At 40.9% G+C, this 19,123-nt stretch overlaps 2 protein-coding genes across 3 annotated transcripts in view; both read right to left on the reverse strand.

Moving 5' to 3' along the window:
* The window catches only part of LOC115182056 (single-minded homolog 1-A-like), a 33,813-nt gene extending 25,727 nt beyond the window's left edge, over window positions 1–8,086 (reverse strand). Inside the window, exons 1-6 of the mRNA XM_029743704.1 lie at window positions 7,915–8,086; window positions 6,952–7,548; window positions 1,497–1,579; window positions 578–667; window positions 310–418; window positions 116–201 (exon numbers count right to left, since the gene is read on the reverse strand). Coding sequence (XP_029599564.1) covers window positions 116–201; window positions 310–418; window positions 578–667; window positions 1,497–1,579; window positions 6,952–7,126 — 543 coding nt within the window. The 5' untranslated portion in view covers window positions 7,127–7,548; window positions 7,915–8,086. The remainder of the gene's footprint in view (window positions 1–115; window positions 202–309; window positions 419–577; window positions 668–1,496; window positions 1,580–6,951; window positions 7,549–7,914) is intronic.
* A 3,101-nt stretch (window positions 8,087–11,187) lies between these two features.
* ascc3 (activating signal cointegrator 1 complex subunit 3) overlaps window positions 11,188–19,123 on the reverse strand; it is a 141,511-nt gene continuing 133,575 nt past the window's right edge. The window contains exons 38-43 of one of the 2 annotated variants that reach the window (XM_029743720.1): window positions 18,277–18,501; window positions 15,420–15,571; window positions 14,827–14,977; window positions 13,490–13,696; window positions 13,225–13,400; window positions 11,188–13,033 (exon numbers count right to left, since the gene is read on the reverse strand). In XM_029743720.1, the coding sequence (XP_029599580.1) occupies window positions 12,886–13,033; window positions 13,225–13,400; window positions 13,490–13,696; window positions 14,827–14,977; window positions 15,420–15,571; window positions 18,277–18,501 (1,059 nt within the window). In that variant the 3' untranslated portion in view covers window positions 11,188–12,885. The remainder of the gene's footprint in view (window positions 13,034–13,224; window positions 13,401–13,489; window positions 13,697–14,826; window positions 14,978–15,419; window positions 15,572–18,276; window positions 18,502–19,123) is intronic. The other variant, XM_029743716.1, reaches the window with a different exon arrangement.

Genomic DNA, 19,123 nt, shown 5'->3' on the forward strand with positions numbered 1-19,123 from the left:
ATATAGGCTTCAATTATAAAGACCATGTGCCAACTATCAACAATTCAGTCACAACATCAATACAAACTGGAATGACTGACTATATAATCTAACAACTCTAGCAACAAAGGCTTACCTTATATCCACCACATGTCAGACCAGCATTTCTTTTCGCGAGGACGCATTTCATTCTCAAGAAGAACGAACGTTCCATTTCATATTCTTCAAAGACAGAGAGAAAACGCAATCAAAGACGACCATATAATGTAAATACCACGACACATGATTCAGTGCTCATTCAGTCACCATAGCACACACAGGCTACCATACCTTGGACAAAGTGCGAGTGGCAGGGTTGGTGAGCTGTCAGCACGGCTGTCATTTCGTCGTGGTCAGCGGGGTGGATGTACTCGTAAATACTATTTCCGGTCAGCTCTACCTGTTAAAATACACGTTTAGTCATTGTTTTCAAGAAACGTAAAACATAGGACTATAGGCCATGTCGACTGTAGCACAAAGCACAAGGATCGATTTAAATCGAATGCAAAATAAAGCAATCAATTTAATCTAAATAAAGACGGATTGTGTAGCAGCCTACCTGTGATAAGCCCAAATGGACCGATGCTGTTTCAGATATGTACATTACTTTCCCGTCAGGAGCAACCACAAAAATGAACCCGTCCAACGTCTGAAAAATAAATGTAATGTATATATTAATTAGGTCCAATGTGGACAAAATGTGCGTAGATCTTTGCCTAGCTAGGCCTACATATTAATGCTACTATACAGGTTATTAGATCATTTAAGTTCTCAAATTAATAATCAATCAATCTGTTGTCAATACAAAATAAGGAAAATATCGGAGACGTATATGACGGCATCGTAGCATTGTGTTTTTTTATCGGTTGACTGTATCAAAAAAGTTGTTACCAATTAGCATAATAATAATAACATTTTGTTCAATGTATCCAAATTAATTATCTTGAAATTATGAATTAGCTTGTTTGAAATTATCAATAGAAACACACTAATAATGTCTGCATACTTATTAATATCATTATTATAGTCTAGAACTTCGACTATACTGTAACTACTAGGCCATGGTACTTTTGCTGTGTTGCATTTAGTGTTGTTACGATCATGTAGGAACGAACCCTTGTTAACTAGAGACTCCTGGAGGAGAGAAGAGAGGCGCGTGACTATGAATGCGTTGAAGATATTTCCAGATTTATATCCACAAGAATGAGAGCAGCAGGAGGGAGATGTTGTGAGGAAGAAAATCACTCTCCCTTTAAAATATGGATTTGGCGACAACTGCTGCTGTCACGTGGGATTATGATGATAATAATAATGATAATAATAATAATACAATAAAAAATAAGTCATCTGTACAGAATTTACAATAATAAAAACACGTTTACCATTCGACATTTTTTTTACATTTCTATTATATTCCAAAGATAAAAATGGCGTTCATAATTCAAATAAGTCTGCACCTGTAGGATATGTGATCCCACCTGTAACAGATGTGATCCCAGCTCCCGCCCAACATTATCCAGAGATCTGGTCCGACTCACGTGGCCCCAGGACTCTCCCAGACCTGCAACACACATGGGAAAATAAGTGAATATCAGTTTGTACTTTAGAATGAATGTACATAAGTTATAATAAAAGCGACATAATAATACTCATCATCATAATATCCAAACATGACAATAATAATCTTACATAGGCCTAATATCCTTATAGAGAGGATGCCTTCGAGATGCATTATTCATTTTCGACGTAATTGTGTAAATATAATAATATGTCTATCAGCGTTAAAATCAATGATTTTAGTGTGAATAATAATATTCATATTCACACTTGAAATAAATATAATGTTAGGGTCTATATTTAAAAACCTAATATTCTTCGTTCAGTTGAGCACACCTGATTTCACAGCGATAAGTGGACTGTAAACAGGTTGGCAAGAAATTGGCGTGCAAATCTCCTCCAACAACAAAAACGTTTCGCATTTTAATATTAACCAAAAATGCACTTCACGTTTACACAACTGAAACAAACAAATTACTCCTTAACCACAACTCAAATATGCAGCCTGTTCACTACAGGAGCTGGACCATTCAGCATCATATGGAAAATAATATATTATTCAATAGACAATGATTTAATCTAAATCTCTTAACCTTTAGAATTTCATATCATTCTAATGAATTACTATCACCGATAGGCCTATAGGCCTACTGGCAATAACGTAACATGTGGAAGCTTGTAGTGGGGGGGGGGGGGGGACTATAATTATACTAGGGCCGTTTTTTGTGTGTCAATACGTCACGTTTTAAGCTAATTACAAGTAAGCAGGGCCATAGGTGGGTTTCCACTAGGTACCAAAGCCACAAAGTCAAAATTGGCTATATTGTAAAAATGTATTTAAAAAAAATACATTAGCTTTTTTTGGCTTAATTTAAGGTTAGGGTTAGGCATAAGGTTAGAAGTGTGGTTAAGATAAGGGTTAGATTTAAAATCACATTTAAAAAAATGTATAATTGTACAAATAGGCTGTGGTAACTAGTGATGACCCCATATATGGGACTGTCTGTTCCTCTCCGCGCCATGGTAATCTGTGTGGGAGCTCGAGCTGGGGCCTTTAGGTTCTCGCACTTGACCTACCGCAGGGAATTAGGCTCTCTTCGACATCAACGCGCGCTTAAGATAATCACTAAATTGGGCATTACATTCAGAAATAGGATCTAAAGATACTCCTGCGACATGAGTGAACAAAAGTAGGACCTACATTTCAAACAAAAGAGGTGTTAGTGACGACTCAAAGATTAGTCTGTGGAGCCCTGTCCTGAAAGAGTGTTCAATTGCTCGCATGCAGGGTAAGAAAATTGTTTTCGTCTCCTATAAAATTGCAGTTGAAAAAGCTCCCAGTTTCTCTGAGCTCAATCTGTTATTTTGCTCACGTGCGCGTCTACAACAGATTTAGATCATTATTTACATGGGCCTCAGCTCTTAGAAGAAGCACAATATGTTTTGTAGGTCTACACACACATTTATCGTGTCCCATTAATTGTTCAGGTTTCAACAAGGTATATGAATATAAAAAGCTAAAAATCCTTCCAAGAAATGGGCTAGGCCTATTAATGTCCTATATTGGAATTATGATTTTAATATAGCCTTTTTGCGTCAGCAACGCCTGATAAGCCAGACACATAGTTTGCTGTTATGGTTATTTAATGTCATTTTGTTGAACCAAATAAAATGTGAGGTGGCCCAAATACGCAATGTATGTCTGTTTGTGTTTTCGATTAATCTAACAGCGGGGGAAGACTTCAGAAAAACAAACGCACCAACACGTCTCTCCCGCTCTCTGATGTGACTTGTAATTCAACTCGGTGGGACAACATGAGGTGAAGCAAATGTTATTGACCGCTCGCTGTCAATAACGGCCATAAAACCCTCTCACCTCTATACATTTTTATATAATATTTTACTGGCGAATACTCGGAACATTTTCTTTGCAATAAACGCTGTCACTTTCCGGGCCTAATTCGACGTTGTGTTATGTGTTTCGAGGCGATATGTTTTGCACTCCTCGCAGCAGTGTGTGTTTGGACAGCCCTTTAAAACAGCAGAGGCTATTTAATGAGGAACGCACATGGCTCGCAATACGGATCGTAAAACGCATCAGTGACAGGACCCTCCTAAACTGAGTATACAGAATATTCCCCCATACAGCCACTATCCCCTCCTTCCTGTGAGACTGTAGCTTCAATTATTCATCCGTTTATTTTACCATATGCTTGTGTTGGGAAACGACCGCATGCTTTGTTTCCTTATCAAGTGTGGAAACGGTGAGCTGTAGCCTATTAAAATCATGGAACGGTGATAAAAAACGAATCAAGCATAGTCCTGTCATAATTTCCTCATCATTCCATTCACCCAGACAAACTGTGACTGAAATGAGCTTCTAACACTAGATAGACTATTTCTGGTTTACATTTTTTTCTCCTCTCCTCTTTTATCAATATTAAAGAGTAGGCGGGCCTATCTACAACGGGCTTAAATTGATAACCTATGATAGCCTTTAGCCTACACTGTAACGGAAAACTGACATTTTAGGTATTATCAACAGTAAAAATCAAAAAACGTATCTTTGGAGCGCCAAAAACCTTTTAACCACTAGTGGGTGCATGGTAGGCCTATTGTTGCTTCTGGCTCATTAACATATTTTGAGGCGTGCCTTGTAAGAGGCTGTATTTGTTGCACCCTTGAATTCTTTATCAATTTAACTTCTATGGTTATCATGGCTCATTGATTTAAAATGTATAGGGGACAGATTTTGGGGATTTTAACTAGATGTAATCGAAAGTAGGGTGCTTTGGAGAAAGGATTGTTGACATATATTTGACATTTGTATCTTAAAGCATGATTGAGAAATAATGAATTGAAGTTGGAATATTTCTGACATTTTCGTCTTAGCCAGGCCTCCTTTAAGACTCCATAATGTTTCATCTGTAGGTGCTACAAAGCAAAGATTGGTGTCATATGAAGCTTTACTGTTTGCTCTGTGATATCAGCTATATATTTTTTATAAAAATGTATGACAAATGTATTAATATTGAAAAATATAAACATGAACATTGAAAATATAGGCTACCATTTTGGATTTGGCTAATTTCTCTATATAATCTACAGACTATCAAAGTTCCAGAGTGGGATCTCTGCTACTTTTAGAGTAATTTGTAAGTATTATCAATGAGGGAATGTGAAAATGGATTCAAAATGGTCGCCCTCTGCTGGTGATTTGCAGGATGTGTAATGATGCAAGTAAAAAGAGGGCTTTGATTGGCTACATTGCCTGCTTTGTCAATTTCTCTGTATAAAATGGTCCATAAATGTAAAACTAGCAGAGATCCCACTCTGGGACTTTGATATGCCTGTAGAGTAGGTAGATCTGTACTATGTTAAACCATAGGCCTATATTGACAACAAATAACCAAATCACATTTTTAAAATGGTCATAAATTAATGTAATAAAATTGTTATTGAAATCAAAATACTACTAATATCACAGAGCAAGTGGCAAAGCTTCATATGAAACCAATTGCTGCTTTGTAGCACCTATAGATTAAACATTATAGAGTCTTAAAGGAGGCCTGGGTAAATCGAAAATGTCACAAATATTCGAAATTCAAGTCTGTATTCCTCAATTATGCTTTAATATACAAATGTCAAATATATGTCAACAATTCTTCCTCCGAAGGACCCTTCTATGGATTCAATTTCGTGAAAATCCCCCAATCATGGTATTTTTTTGTTTTTAGTTCGTGAGGAATCCCCCAATTTGAAGTAGGTGTATAGTGTTAGACAGATATGTGGACCTTGGACAACTCAGTAAAACACTGATGAAGATCAAATTAACTGTAGACGAGATATGACACTTGTCACAATGTCAAAACAACCAATCGCGTGTGCTTATGGAATTTGTCAATTAGAATTTAGATGAAATATGTTCAGTAGGCCTATTACGTGCAGTGTTCCCCTTCTTATGCATTAACATTATTGATATGATAATATCTACGGGTACGCCCAAGACGCCTGTGCATGCGATGAATCGTTGATCACCTGCAACGTCATACATAGGTTAGGCCTATAGGCCTAAAAACAACATTCGACACAGGGGGAATCGATTTTAAGCAAAATCCACAATCCATATACTCTCGTGCGTTTTTTGGTTTGTTGTGTGTCTTAACAGCCTGAGCTTGAGAAGTCATTCTTGAGAAGTCATTCTTGAGAAGTCGCTTCTCTTCTTTGCCTCAGTGTTACAAGGCCCCCATATGTTCGTAAGGATCAGACCGCTAGTCGCTCGGGTGACGCTAATTGGCGCGGCTCTGTAGCGGTCACGCAGAACAGGGGCCCGTTGAGACCGCGGGGAGAAGGTGGCAAATGACGGATAATCGTCTTCCAGGGGCATCATGGTCGCCTGACTCTGAAAGGGGACTACACGTGTAGAAATGTAAAAAGACACGCACAGTGTATTCTTCACAGACAAAGAGGTGTGTACAACGGTCAGTTATCCATGTATGCGCACACACTACTTATTTCACAGTACATTGTGTGCATAAAGTTGCCATCTTTAGGCTACTTAGGCATGAATCAAGTTTGTTTTGGAAAAACATGATGGTAGATTTTGATAGAATAAATTCCAATGAATTGTATTTTTAGTCCTAGTTATTTAATAATATTGCCACAATTTCATGGCCATAATTCGAAAGGCCTACAAAAGTTATCTTAAGTCCGTATGGCATTTTGACTATCTCCCTGATTGCTTATATTTGACAATATATAACCAACTAAAATATAGAACTATTCCATATATCAGTATGGGAAATAAGATAGGTAAATAAAAATATTCCCTTCACATTCAACAGTGCCGAGATTATTGAATGGAATTTAATTGGGCCTAACAAGTTATGTTATGCAACATACAGCTTAATTTAGATGCATGTAGGCCTACACATCTCCCATACGTAAACACAATCATTACTGTAGTCTTATTGATTCCCCAATGATTCGTGTAAATGAGGAGAAGTGGCTGCACAGGCATTTTGCAGAATGAGAGCAGAATAAAAACGTTAATAACATGACATGATTCATCATTATAAGACATCATTATAATATAACAACTTACACATGCATATCAGCGAATATATGAGGCAAAAAAGTCATTTGATAATATGTGGCAACATTTGGAATAAATTTTTGGAATTATTAGCCTTGCATAAGAACATGAATATCTAGCATCAAAATAAAAACAAAAAGCATAACTGTAACACAAATATAATTTTAAATACACCAATAACACTTATGATAACATCAATATAAACGTTGGTTTTTATAATAGCCTAATAATAATCATCATAATATAACATAACATTTAATGTAATAGTATCATAACCTTACCTTCAGGAAAAACAATTCTCATTTTCAAGTAACTTGTTGTGAGTCGAATAATTGAAGCTTTATCAAGCTGAGACGTGATGGCAGAAGGTAAAGGCAATAGTTTGGCCAGCTCATAGAATTCACTATTTTCCTTTTCCCGTCGAGTCCGGGCAGCATTTTTCGATTTTTCTTTCATTTTCAAATAATTCTATTTTCTTCGACCTTGGCGTGAATTCACCAAACAATAAAAATCAGTCAATATACAGATCTCAATTCTAGATCATTTTACTGCTTTGACATCCATGTATTCTGTTTTACGCGCTGGCTCTTCCAATGCACGAGCTGTATTTCTCCGGCGCGGATACCTTGTGTGGTGCGTCAAGATAACACCGTAGCTGCTCGGTTCTCCTTCCTGACTAAATCCAGAAATAAAATATGAACATTCCCATGTTACTTCCAGGATAGATTACGCTGGCGAAGAAGGATCTGAGTATCCTGTATATTATGAGGAGTAATCGGCCATAGCTCCAGATTCATTGTACATGACATCCACTTGGGCCCAACATCTCTGTGAGGAGGTCAGGTCCTTCACACCGTTGCCGAAGACATCATGTCCCTCTGAAAATAATTATAATATGCGAGAATACATTAACACTTTGAACCTAATATTGTTCAAATAGACATAGGCCTACTGATGTAAAATGGTAATTTGCACACGTTCAATTGCACCAGAGAGGCCTTGTAAAATGTGAACATCACACTTGTGGTGACCATTGATTGCAATGTGCATTACGGTTGGTGCGTAATGCGTTAAACTTTAGTAATTAGCGTTAAACTTTAGTAATTAGCGTTAAACTTTAGTAATTAGCCTAGAGACAGAGTGCCAATACGCACACTCTCATTTTATTCGTCTATAATGACTGTATCTTCGTTTCAAGGCAGTGTCAGATACAGTATTGGAAACATGCTAGATTATCAACCTACCTCGGAGCACGGATTACAACCAAACCCAACTTTTCTTTCCCAGAAATCTGCAGCAATGTTACCTCTTCTCACTTCTATTCTCATGTCCTAGTTTCCCCGAAAATCCTCAGTAGAACTTCAACTACGACAGCAGAGACACACTAGACTTCCCTCATCTCTGCTTTAGGGATGTGAGTGTATCAAAAATCATTTACAAACCCTCCTCTGTTTTTAACTCTATCTCCCTATTTCTCCCGTAGAATCTGAGAACAGCCCACCCCCGCGTTTCTACCAGCCAGCCTGTCCCTCATTGGGCAGTAAGTAGTCTGGTCCATTTCCCTATTGGGCATTATTATTATAAACGTGTCGGTGCTCGATGTGAATCCGGGATTTGCTCGTATAGAGCCTCACCTCTAGCCTTGTTGAAATCATCCTGGGGACACTATAGAGAGCCATACGGCTCATGTTATTCGTTTATTAGGTAGGCTGATCTATAATTTTTTTAGCGATACATTGTTTTAGATACTTGTTTTAATGCTGTGTGACCCAAGTTTAGCATATAGGGCTAGTCGTTTAACGTTATCTTCTGATTCCCCAGATTAAAAATAAAGCTTTCATATTTGATAGGCCTGATAAGGAAATATAGGCTAGGTTTAGGGCTATGGAGGAATAAAATAGTAGGTTAATAACCAAAAAGTATAAACACGGTTATGGTAAAATTTCAAAATGTCAAATGGTTCAAAAATGTAGGTATGCAAAATGTTTTTCAAATGTAATAACTTGGGGATAGCAGGTTAGATGACCATGCACTATAGATGGTCTTTAATTCCATAACATAACCTGAGGTATGTTGATAGACCAGTGCCACAACGCATTTAGTCCGCGGATCTTATTCAATTGCCCGATGCAGTTGACAAACTGCCAAACGAGATGGCAGATATGGATCTAGGGCATATAGGGTACATTTTACGCAATACAGATTAATTATGTACGTTAGTGATATTGAATAAAATTGCAAAAGTTGCAATATTGAAGTGATTCTTTGTTGAAAATAAAGGCCTATATAATCTAGGCCTATAAAACGGGAAAAGATAGGCCTAGATTATATATCGACGGGACATTTTTCACGCCATTTCGATACCTAGTGATTTTCGTATGAGGTTAGGTGAGTATTTTCGCTTACCCCTAACCCTAACCCTTTTCCTAACCTCAGTCTCCTTACCTGCTACAAAAAGTCACTTCAGTATCAAAGTGGCGTGAAAAGAGTGTTTCCCCACATGTCGACCTTTCCATTTAATTTCCGATAAAACAGACAATTGCAGAAAATAAAATCGCTTATGACTAACGGCAAAATATATAATTATAGCCCCAGCAGTTAATATACAAAATAAGAATTAGGTAATGCATTGTAACCCAGGGTTAAACAACTAAGCCTATGCGAAATCAATTTGGAACGTAATGGGCCGTTTTCTTTTCTCTGATGTGGACACCATATTGGGATACGTTAACGGAAAGACAAGTGTGCCCATGCACTCTCTCCTACCCCATGCACACTCTTCTCGTATTTCTCTCATCATGTTTTGTGTTCGATTTCTTTCACTTCGACACGGCCCCCCGGATGATAGGATATCGCCTGCGGCGCGCGAGGAAGAAAAAGAGCCCGGGATCCGGTGCATGCACCGAATAGTTGACGCCAGTTTAACCTTAAAAAAAATACTACTAATTAGACTGCACATATCTGTGGAAAAGAGAATAGAAAATACTCGAGCTTATTAAGTCCCCAGGATGGACTCAAAATGATGCCACATAGTAAAACATCTACCTAGGCTACCTCCACTGGGTAGACATTATTAGCCTAACATGACGAAATTCACAGCAACATGTCCCCTGTCATTGATGGTCTTAATCGACAGTAATGTGGCATGCTTCAAGTTAGACGTTTCTTCTAAATGGCAACACACAGAGATAGCCTACATTTCAAGAGAGTCAAAGCCGGGGTTCTACTAAGATAACATGACTCTGACTAACATAACTAAACATAACATGTTTTAAGATGGTCATACTAAGGATCATTTAGCTTTGGTTTGGAATTTTAGGGCCCCTTTAGGTAGGCCTATAACAAAAGTATTTACTTACTTGATGAAACATTGATTTTGGCCTTACTGCCATTAGCTTATAGAAAAGCATTGAACAACAGATTCATACATGAAAAAAAACGATTATCAAAAAGTTAATCAAAATCATGTTTATTTTAAAGTGTCTGTCCTATATAGGATAGATTAAAGATCAGGAAATATATTTATTTTAAACATTTTGGGCACTAAACTACTTAGATCAATTTGGTACTGGGCTACCTTCAGATGAGTCTTGTGAGGCTTGTAGGTGTCCAAGAGCAAAACATGTATTTGTTCATGATAGCCTCACCTTTCTATAGAGGGGTCATATTAGTGTGTAGCCCAGACTGATAATACAGACGAAAGTTGGCAGATCAGTGGTAAGACTTCAGATGTGTCCCATGAAGTGACACTTGTGGGGGATAGTAGAGAAAAACGGAGAACAAATTAATTTGTAGACCAAACCGTTCGGATGATAGAGATGTCTTTGTGAGATGTCTCCTGATCTGACAAACACAGCTGTAGCTCGACCACCTTCCACCACAGATGTGGAAGGCTGCCATTGGCAGATGCAGTAGATTGAGACGCAGCCCATGCAAAAATATCAGATTTAAACAGATATCTCTAGCTAGCTTAAATGGGGATTTTTTTCATTATGCTAATTAATTAGATTAGACTCCATAGTTTTTAACTAGAAAATGTGGATGATCACATTAGGCACTACTAGGCTAATATCCATAACTAACCTTAATGCAGTAGTCTACACAACCAAACAACATACACCTATAATAAAATACCGGTCTAGCACTGAGGCCAGCACAGCCCACTATTTAGCTATATGGCCTGCTCAGATGAAAATCATCAAATTACATTGGAGTCCCTGTCACACTGTGGTTATAAAGTAACAATTATATTCATATTTAATTAAGCTCAAATATGGGATACCCTACATATAGACTAAAAAAAAGTAGCTTATGCTATTTTTTGCAGAGACATAGCAATGCATTCCCTATGTTTTAATTCCCATACAATAGGCCTATTAGCCTTCTGCAATTCTGGAGTGAAGAGGTGGAAATATGGTGACCGCGTGGTGAACCTGACCGCTACAGGAGAGGAGAGAGTCCAGCGCAGGGGTGTAAGTACAGATCTAAATCATGCTCACCACAAACACTACCAAATACTTGAAACTGTTTGACATGTTTATTTGACCCATGTCTGATTGACAGAGAGTTGTTCTTCAGGACCAAACGGTTTCCATATTCAGATGAAACCATAGCAAAGGAAAATGGCCCCAGTGACAGACTGTATACTACAGAAAGGACATGGTGGTGAAACCAGACAGACTGTCAGGAGAGAAAGTATTTGCACATGCAGTGTAGTTTGAGATGAAATGCTGTGCTTTTTATATAAGGAGGTTTATTGGTAATTATTTGCATGATATGTATTTTGCCATTGATAGTAAGTGTATATAACATAACAATATATAGGTCACTATCTCAAAGTTGAAAACCCCCCAAATCATTTCAAGACTTTTCAAACCAAACAAAAGTATTTTTCAAAAGTCATTATATTCAATCAGAGAATTTACATCTGCTTCAATTGATTGGACAATCCAAAAATCAGAACTAAGACGCAGCTGGATTTTGTCTCATAAGTTTGGTTCTAAAATATACTTGTCAGCTCTCCCAAGAAAATAAAGAAATAAAGTTACAACATACTAATCAATGAAACAATTTGAGACACCTTTACACATTTATCTCTATGTATTTTGGTTATGTTCTTCTGTTCCTTGTATGACTGTCTACAGCAGTTTGATCAGCTTCTATAGATTAATCTTACACAAAGAAAGAGGAGGAAGAAGGAAAGGAGGAGGCTATTCTGTGCTATACACTAAGGATTGTGGGGGGTGGGGGGCTGTACCTGTAGCCCCACAGCACTACAGGGAGCATGTTTCACACACCTGCACAGAATTCCAGTTCCACCCCGCCAGCCTAAATAAACTAAACTCTCTGGGAGCAGCTTTTCCCTGCTGGACACAGTGATGTTTTTCCTGCAGTTAACCACCACGCTGTGTGCTGCCCTCTCTTACTACTGTTATTCTTCATCTCAATAAAATGTCACCCCTCCCCCACCACTCCCGTCCCTAAATCAACTGAGTAAAACAAGCCACTGTTCCTCAGGTTTTACTTTCCTCACCACCCGTTCAAAGTTGGTGGATTTGGGGAGTTTTAGACAGTAGGCCAATGCCTGGAAATATAATTTACATAATATGACATACTGCAACAAAATAGGTATTCATTGTATTACACAATGTTGATGAGGTAACTTGACAGCGCTGTCTTTCATGAGTATTTCTATTGACTGACCGATCATTGTACAGCGTCCCATTAGGCCAAACAGTTTCTCATAGCCCATGACCCAGACCCTCCCTAGTTCCTTAACCCTGTATCCTCATTCCCTTCCTCCCTTTATATTAGGACCAGACAGGCACGGGACCCTTTAAGGCACATGTGTCAAACTCATTCCACAGAAGGCAGAGTGGCTGAGGGTTTTTCGCTCATCCCTTGTCCTTGATTGATAAGTTAAGGCCACTAATTAGTAAGGAACTCCCTTCACCTTGTTGTCAAGGTCTTAATTGAAATGTAAAAACCAAAAACCCGCAGACACTAGGCTCTCCATGGAATGTGCTTGACATCCCTGCTTTAAGGCTAACCTCCAGTCACACAATTACCACCATCACATCATCAGCGTAAACATACCGAACATTGGCGTCTAAAGACGCCCATGGCCATTGTCTTTTGTAATTTTTATATGCTCATTTCGGTCATTGTCATCATGTCACTCATGATGATGTCATGTTGACGTATCACTTGACGGATCACTTGACGGACATGCCTCCCATGGCCTCAGTGACTTCACTGTTGACCTGGGCAGCGATGCAGGCAGGGGTCACGTTGAGGTGGAGGTCATACTGCTGGTCCAGACCCAGGTAACTGTCACTCATCAAGTATAGCGTGTAGATACACCTGGAGGGAGAGGAGGGGGTTACCAGGGGAAGTAAGAGTTTGTGGTGGGATAAATATACATTTATCAAACTTTATTATAAAGCCCTTTCACACCGGCAGCTGTCCCAAAACGCCTAAAGTAACCGGGCTTAGACACCAAAGAAAAAACGTGTTGAACTTTGTCCAATTCTTTTTAACAATCCTGTACGTACTTTCCGGTTTTCTCGGGGGTGTAGAAGGCCAGGGAAATGGTGCTGCGGTGTCGGCAGTATCCGATGCGTTTGACGGCCAGTAGCTCTCTGCGCTCCACCTCTCCTAGAACCAGAAACCAGCCCTCATCCTTATTCTTGGGGAACCTGGGGGCCTGGGCCTTACTGTCCTGCTTCCTCTGGAAAACATGATGACAAATCAACTTATCAGCAGTCAACTAACATCAATAATGTGTGTGTGAGCTCCTTTATACATGTGTGAACATACCCTCTGCTGGCCGGTGTTGATGCGCCGCAGTGAGACTTGCAGGACATACTCCTGGTCAGCGTGGACGTCCAGCCAGCTTCTGTCGTCCCTGAGCTTCCCCCCGGCCGCAGGGAGGGGGCGCTCTGTCTGCTCCCCACACCCCTCCCACCAACCCTTCACACTCAGACGCACCTCCACCACCGGCAGATTGCTGAGGAACGACCAGGCCTGGAGGAGAGGAGGGGAGAGGCAGAGTAAGAGAGAAACAGAGAGGGGTGTGCAGAGAAATGAGAGAGGGAGAGAGAGACAAGGAAATGTGTCAGACCGGAGTGCAGAGAGAGAAAAGAGAAGGGAGAGAAACAAAGAGCCAGAGGTGAAGAGAGAGAGAGTCAGACTTAAGTGAGAGCCTTGTTTAAGATGGACATATCTATCTGGTAAGACTAGAGCGTTTGATGAAAGCTTGATTCATTCAAACATACATAATTCCCATGGTCTTAGGTGCCTCTTAAAGCTTTGTCATGGTGACTTTAACATCTCTGACTCAAATGGAGCACACAAATCCAAAAGGGGATAGAGAGCAAGAGAGGTAGAGGGAAGGTAGAGACAGAGAGAGTATGGATGATAGGTGTGTGAATGTGCGTGTCTGAGTATGTGTGTGTTTGAGTGTGTGTGTTTTCCTCCTGAAGACCCTGTCAGTGTCAGGGAGGGACTGGGATGGGAGAAGGAGAAAAGCCTCTCAGATTTACCCAACAAAAGCTATTTATGTAAGGATTACTGTCCCCTGGCGAATCAGACTGGGACGTTTCCACGCATCTAGTTATTTAATTAGCCAGGCCGCGATGCCATGGGGGGGACAGCGTTGAGGGGCTGGGAGGAGGGGGAGCGGGGACACTGATTGGGCAAGGCCGCTGGGCTGGCAGTGGTGCCTGGACGCTCTCATTACAGCTGCAATTAGCACTTAGATTGGTGCTGTAAACCCTCGCATTGGACCGTAATAGGAGATCCTGGAGGTACCTTGGACCACCGCGACAGACTGATGCTTCTCGCTGTGTGTGTGTGTGTTTGTGTGTCTGTGTGTGGGCTGACGTTGGTAGAGTGTGTGTATATGTTGTTTGGTAGTGCTCTGGTAGTGTATTTGTGAACGTTACATAAATAGAGAGATAAGGCCGACACCTTGGAGGTATTTCACATTATTTAATTGTGGTGGAGGACAATGGAGACTGGAGGGTTCATGGTGAAGCGTATGTACCCCTAGAAAGCCTCTGTTTCTATAGGAAAGTGACACTTTACACATCCAGTATCTGGATGTGTTCTATAACAGTGAGGTGAAGGAACGCAGAATGTTAGAAGGTTGTTACCTGGGAGATCTGATGGGGCTGAAGCTCCTCCCCCACAATGGCAGCAAAGGTGTGCTCCCGCCCCTCGCAGGTGGCAATCAGCTCAGGGAGCCCTTCTATTGGTCCGTGGAAACCCCTGGCTCCGCCCTTCCCTCCCTTGGAGCTCCACCTGCTGCGGGGAACATCAGGGGGCAGATCTAGTCATGTGATTTTAAATCCTAACCACACTTCCTGCTGTGTCGTCGCCACTGGAACCTCTGTCCTCTCTCATCCCTCTATCCCTTTCTCCTTACCATATTTATTGAGTTGGCACAAAATTATTCTTCACTGCAGGACGCAGTGTCTCAAATCCACATGGTATGTATGTAAAAATAATTAAGATTGGTTTGGACACTCACTCTTGAATTTCCTCTGTGTGTGTGTGTGCACGCGCGCAGAATGTAACTGATGCTGCTTGATGATAATAATGTTTCCAGAGTTTGATAGTGTCTGTGGATTATAAAATGGTCCATGCCATAGAGCGTTAATTAAGTTAATTAATTGAGTCCTAGCGCCATTCTCATCCTGTGTGTGTGTGTGTGTGTGTGTGGGGTCAGTAGAGTCATGTTGTTTACCTGAACAGGTAGAGGTGTTGCTGCTCTATGGTAGGTAGGGTCAGTATAGAGGAGTCATTGAGCCACCTGCCCTGAACGATCATCTGCACCAGGTTACAGATGCTGAGAGCAGTCACCAGCCAGCCCTCGTTGGCTGCTACGTCCAGCATGGCCTGTAGACAGACAGACAGACAGGAAATACTTTAGTTGAAAAATGGATACATTTATATGACTATATAAAATCCCCCACTGACATCAGTGTGAGATTTACTCACAATGAGTTATGTTACGATTGAGCCACTTTTGCACACTCAAATTCAGCATGTCTTTACACATTCATGCACATATGCTAAACAGCTACACAATAAATACACCCCTCAATTTCTCTAACACACTCTTCCCCCCTCCTTTTTTGCAGGTTGACATTTATCGGGATGAGTCTTGTTCTGGCGGCAGAACTGGGGCAAGCTGAAAAGTAAAAATTGGATATATTGCTTGTTGGTGTTCATTTAAGGTTAGGGTTAGGCATCAGGGTTAGCAGTGTAGTTAAAGTTAAGGTTAGGGTTAGGTTTAAAATCAGATTGTATTACTTTGTGGCTGTGCCAGCTAGTGACCTCTCTGCAGAGATCCCTCCAGAACAAGATGAAAAATGCTAACCTGCTCCCTCCCTCCCTCCCTCCCTCCCTCCCTCCCTCCCTCCCTCCCTCCCTCCCTCGTAAGGTTAGAGTTTGCCAAGCTCCGCTGTATTCTAACAAACTTAATTAATCAGAAAGTAATTCCCTGGCAGTAACTATGACTAAAGAGGACCTTGAGTGCACAGGCGAAGCCCCGGCAGAGTTAATCAAAATGCTAATGCAGTACAAATTAAAGTAGTACTGATTAACATTTCACAGAAGCTGAAGAAGCAAATGGATGGTGACAGAACTACGGCTGATGTCACTGGAGTCCCCGTTAGCTGGGCCATATTCATTAGGCACCAAACGGAAGAAAACGGACTGAAACTTCAGTCCAAAAAGAGACGCTTGATTTAATGTTCCGTTGCAAAACGTTTGGCTCTAATGAATACGATACCCTCGCCACATGAGGAAAAAGGCTCTGTTAGCCTGTGGACGAGCAATGGACAATCACTACCAGACACACACACAGTCAGCGCTTCGCAGATCATCCCCCCACACATACAAAGGCAGCAACTATGGGTTACAGAACCAGATCCTACAGGCAGACATGGACCAAATCTCTCCCAGGCATGGCCAATCACCAGCAGACCTGGGATCTGGTGGCCAGGGCACTTGGTGGGCAGGCCTGGTTGTTAGGAGCAATCCCTGATAAGGCTCATTTTTACAAGGAACTACAACTCATCTGCACACCTCAACAGCCTCCTGAGTGACAGGGCCTCCTGCCGTTCAGGATCCACATTGTGTGTGTATTCTAAGATTGTGTGCGTGTGTATTGTAACTATCAGCAGTAAGTGTGTGTGTGGTGGTTAGGTTAGTGGAAGACAGTGCAGTCTGTCTTGTTAAAGCCGTGCTGTCCCTGTGAGGTCCTTTGATCAAACATGACTGTCTTCCTCATCACACTCAACACTGTCATGCTAGGAAGCCAGAGATAGATACAGTATTTGTCTTTTAAAAAGGCAGAATATCCTGATCCATTATCACACTGAAATGGAAATAGTTTGAACACAAGACACCTCCAAGACACCTCCATGGCCCCTCCATGACCTCTCCATGACCCCTCCATGACATGTCTATGCCCAGGTCTCTAAAGTGCAACCATTTGGTGGCACATGCTGCTGGATATTCTGCTGTGCGATCTGACATTTTATTTTGGGAGCACCAGTGCAACCAGGAAAAATTAAATAAATCAGCCAGATAATAATGGTTGTAACGACATGCTTCACTGTGCAGTTGTTTCTGAGTGCCCTAGCGTAGATTCCTTCAATCCAAAGCATATTTGTTTAATGCAAAGTAAAGAATATTGAAGAATTTTCAAGTATGCATCAGTGATTTGTATGCCCGTGTGCACTATCCACCACTTCGTGTAACCCGTTATTTCTAAAGGCTTTCCATACAACTTTCCAAATTAAAGGTTAACTGCAAAGTAGACTTACCTGGAAGAATGATATGATATCTTGATGATTTGTATCAATCGAGTGGTCTTTTATTTTGCAAACTCTATTACACACGCAGTACACAAACCCCACCAGCCAAACACTTTGTCATTTAAATGACAAGTTTTTGTATCAACATTTTAGCTTTTGACAATAAACAAATGTCTTACAGGGTTAAATATTAGTTATATACCACAGCATGTGCCTCAAAAGCAGCTAGAATTCATATCGGCCCAATATGCTATATCTCAATTAAAAAATATATATATTTTGGTGCTTCAAGATTTTATGTTGTGCTCCTAACTTTTTTGAAGTTGCGAGCACCAGTGCTACCAATAAAAAACATTAATTTAGAGCCCTGTCTATATCTTCTCTATGTCATCCCTATGTCACCTCTATCCCTATGTCAACACTAAGCAGAAACTGCCTCTCTGTGTCTTTAGACAAGCCTTCCACTTCCCATATTGAATGAACAGGGAAGAGATTTCTTCCACCCAGAACATCTGAGTACTGGTGCTCTGACTGACTGACACGTGGAAATGTGCTCAGGGTCTGAATCCCAGGGCTGAGAGAGGATCCATTCTGGGATGTATGAAAGCAAGATGTTCTTTTTGATGGGAACAAAAGGACAAGAAAACAGAGGAAGTATTTCAGAGGTGCACTGTTCAGAAAGGAGCAGGGCGGTGGATGTACCCAGAGGGATGCAGTGTGTGGTACAGTACATAAACCTACATAGCAGATCTTGCACACACACAGTCAGCCACTAACCTGACAGATGCGTATGGCGTTGTCCAGCACGGTCTTGGTGTCGGTGCCGTAGTCGGAGCAGGGCAGCTGGGCGCGGCTGAAATGGGCCTGCAGCAGCAGGTGGGTCTTGGTGTGGGCGCTGTCGTAGCTGTGGGGGTTGACCTGCAGGGGGAGACGCTGAGCCAGCTCACTGTTCAGCTGGTCCTCGTTGTGCCTGACGGGCAGCTCCCCGTACTCTTCAGCATCCTGGAGAAAGGAGGGAGGGGGGAGTGGGAGGGAAGGGGGTGAGGGAGGAAGGGAGGGGGAAGAGAGAGTGGGATATAAAGAAAAAGAGAGAAGGAGAGAGATGGAAGTAAGCGAGGAGGAAGTCAGTTCCCTGCTGTGGTTCTGTGGTTAGATCCTTTGTTTCAGTCATCTCCGTTAAAACAGCTGCATCAGGATCACTGGCTCCCCTCACCCAAGAGAGCTGTCCCCCTAAAATATATTTAAGAGCAAAACCTCTCAGCGAATGAAGAAACCTTAAGTTACAACTGTCCAAACCTGATCATAAAATCCCATGAACAGCCAGCAACTACACAGCAATTTTCCACAATATAAAGTTTATTTTTTTAATACAATGTACAGTGGTGGTTCTCTTTCATATTGTTAGACTCTGTGCTAAACTGTGAATGGCCGATGTCGAACAGCCAAACACTCAGTCTAGGTTGAATGTCTAAATGTCTACTCACATCCCTATTCTTCACTCCTCATAGGATATGTATAGGATATATAAAACCATTGGGTCTAGTATAAAACCATTGGGTCTAGTATAAAACCATTGGGTCTAGTATAAAACCATTGGGTCTAGTATAAAACCATTGGGTCTAGT

Source organism: Salmo trutta, chromosome 3, assembly GCF_901001165.1.
Source record: "Salmo trutta chromosome 3, fSalTru1.1, whole genome shotgun sequence".
NCBI lineage: Eukaryota > Metazoa > Chordata > Actinopteri > Salmoniformes > Salmonidae > Salmo > Salmo trutta.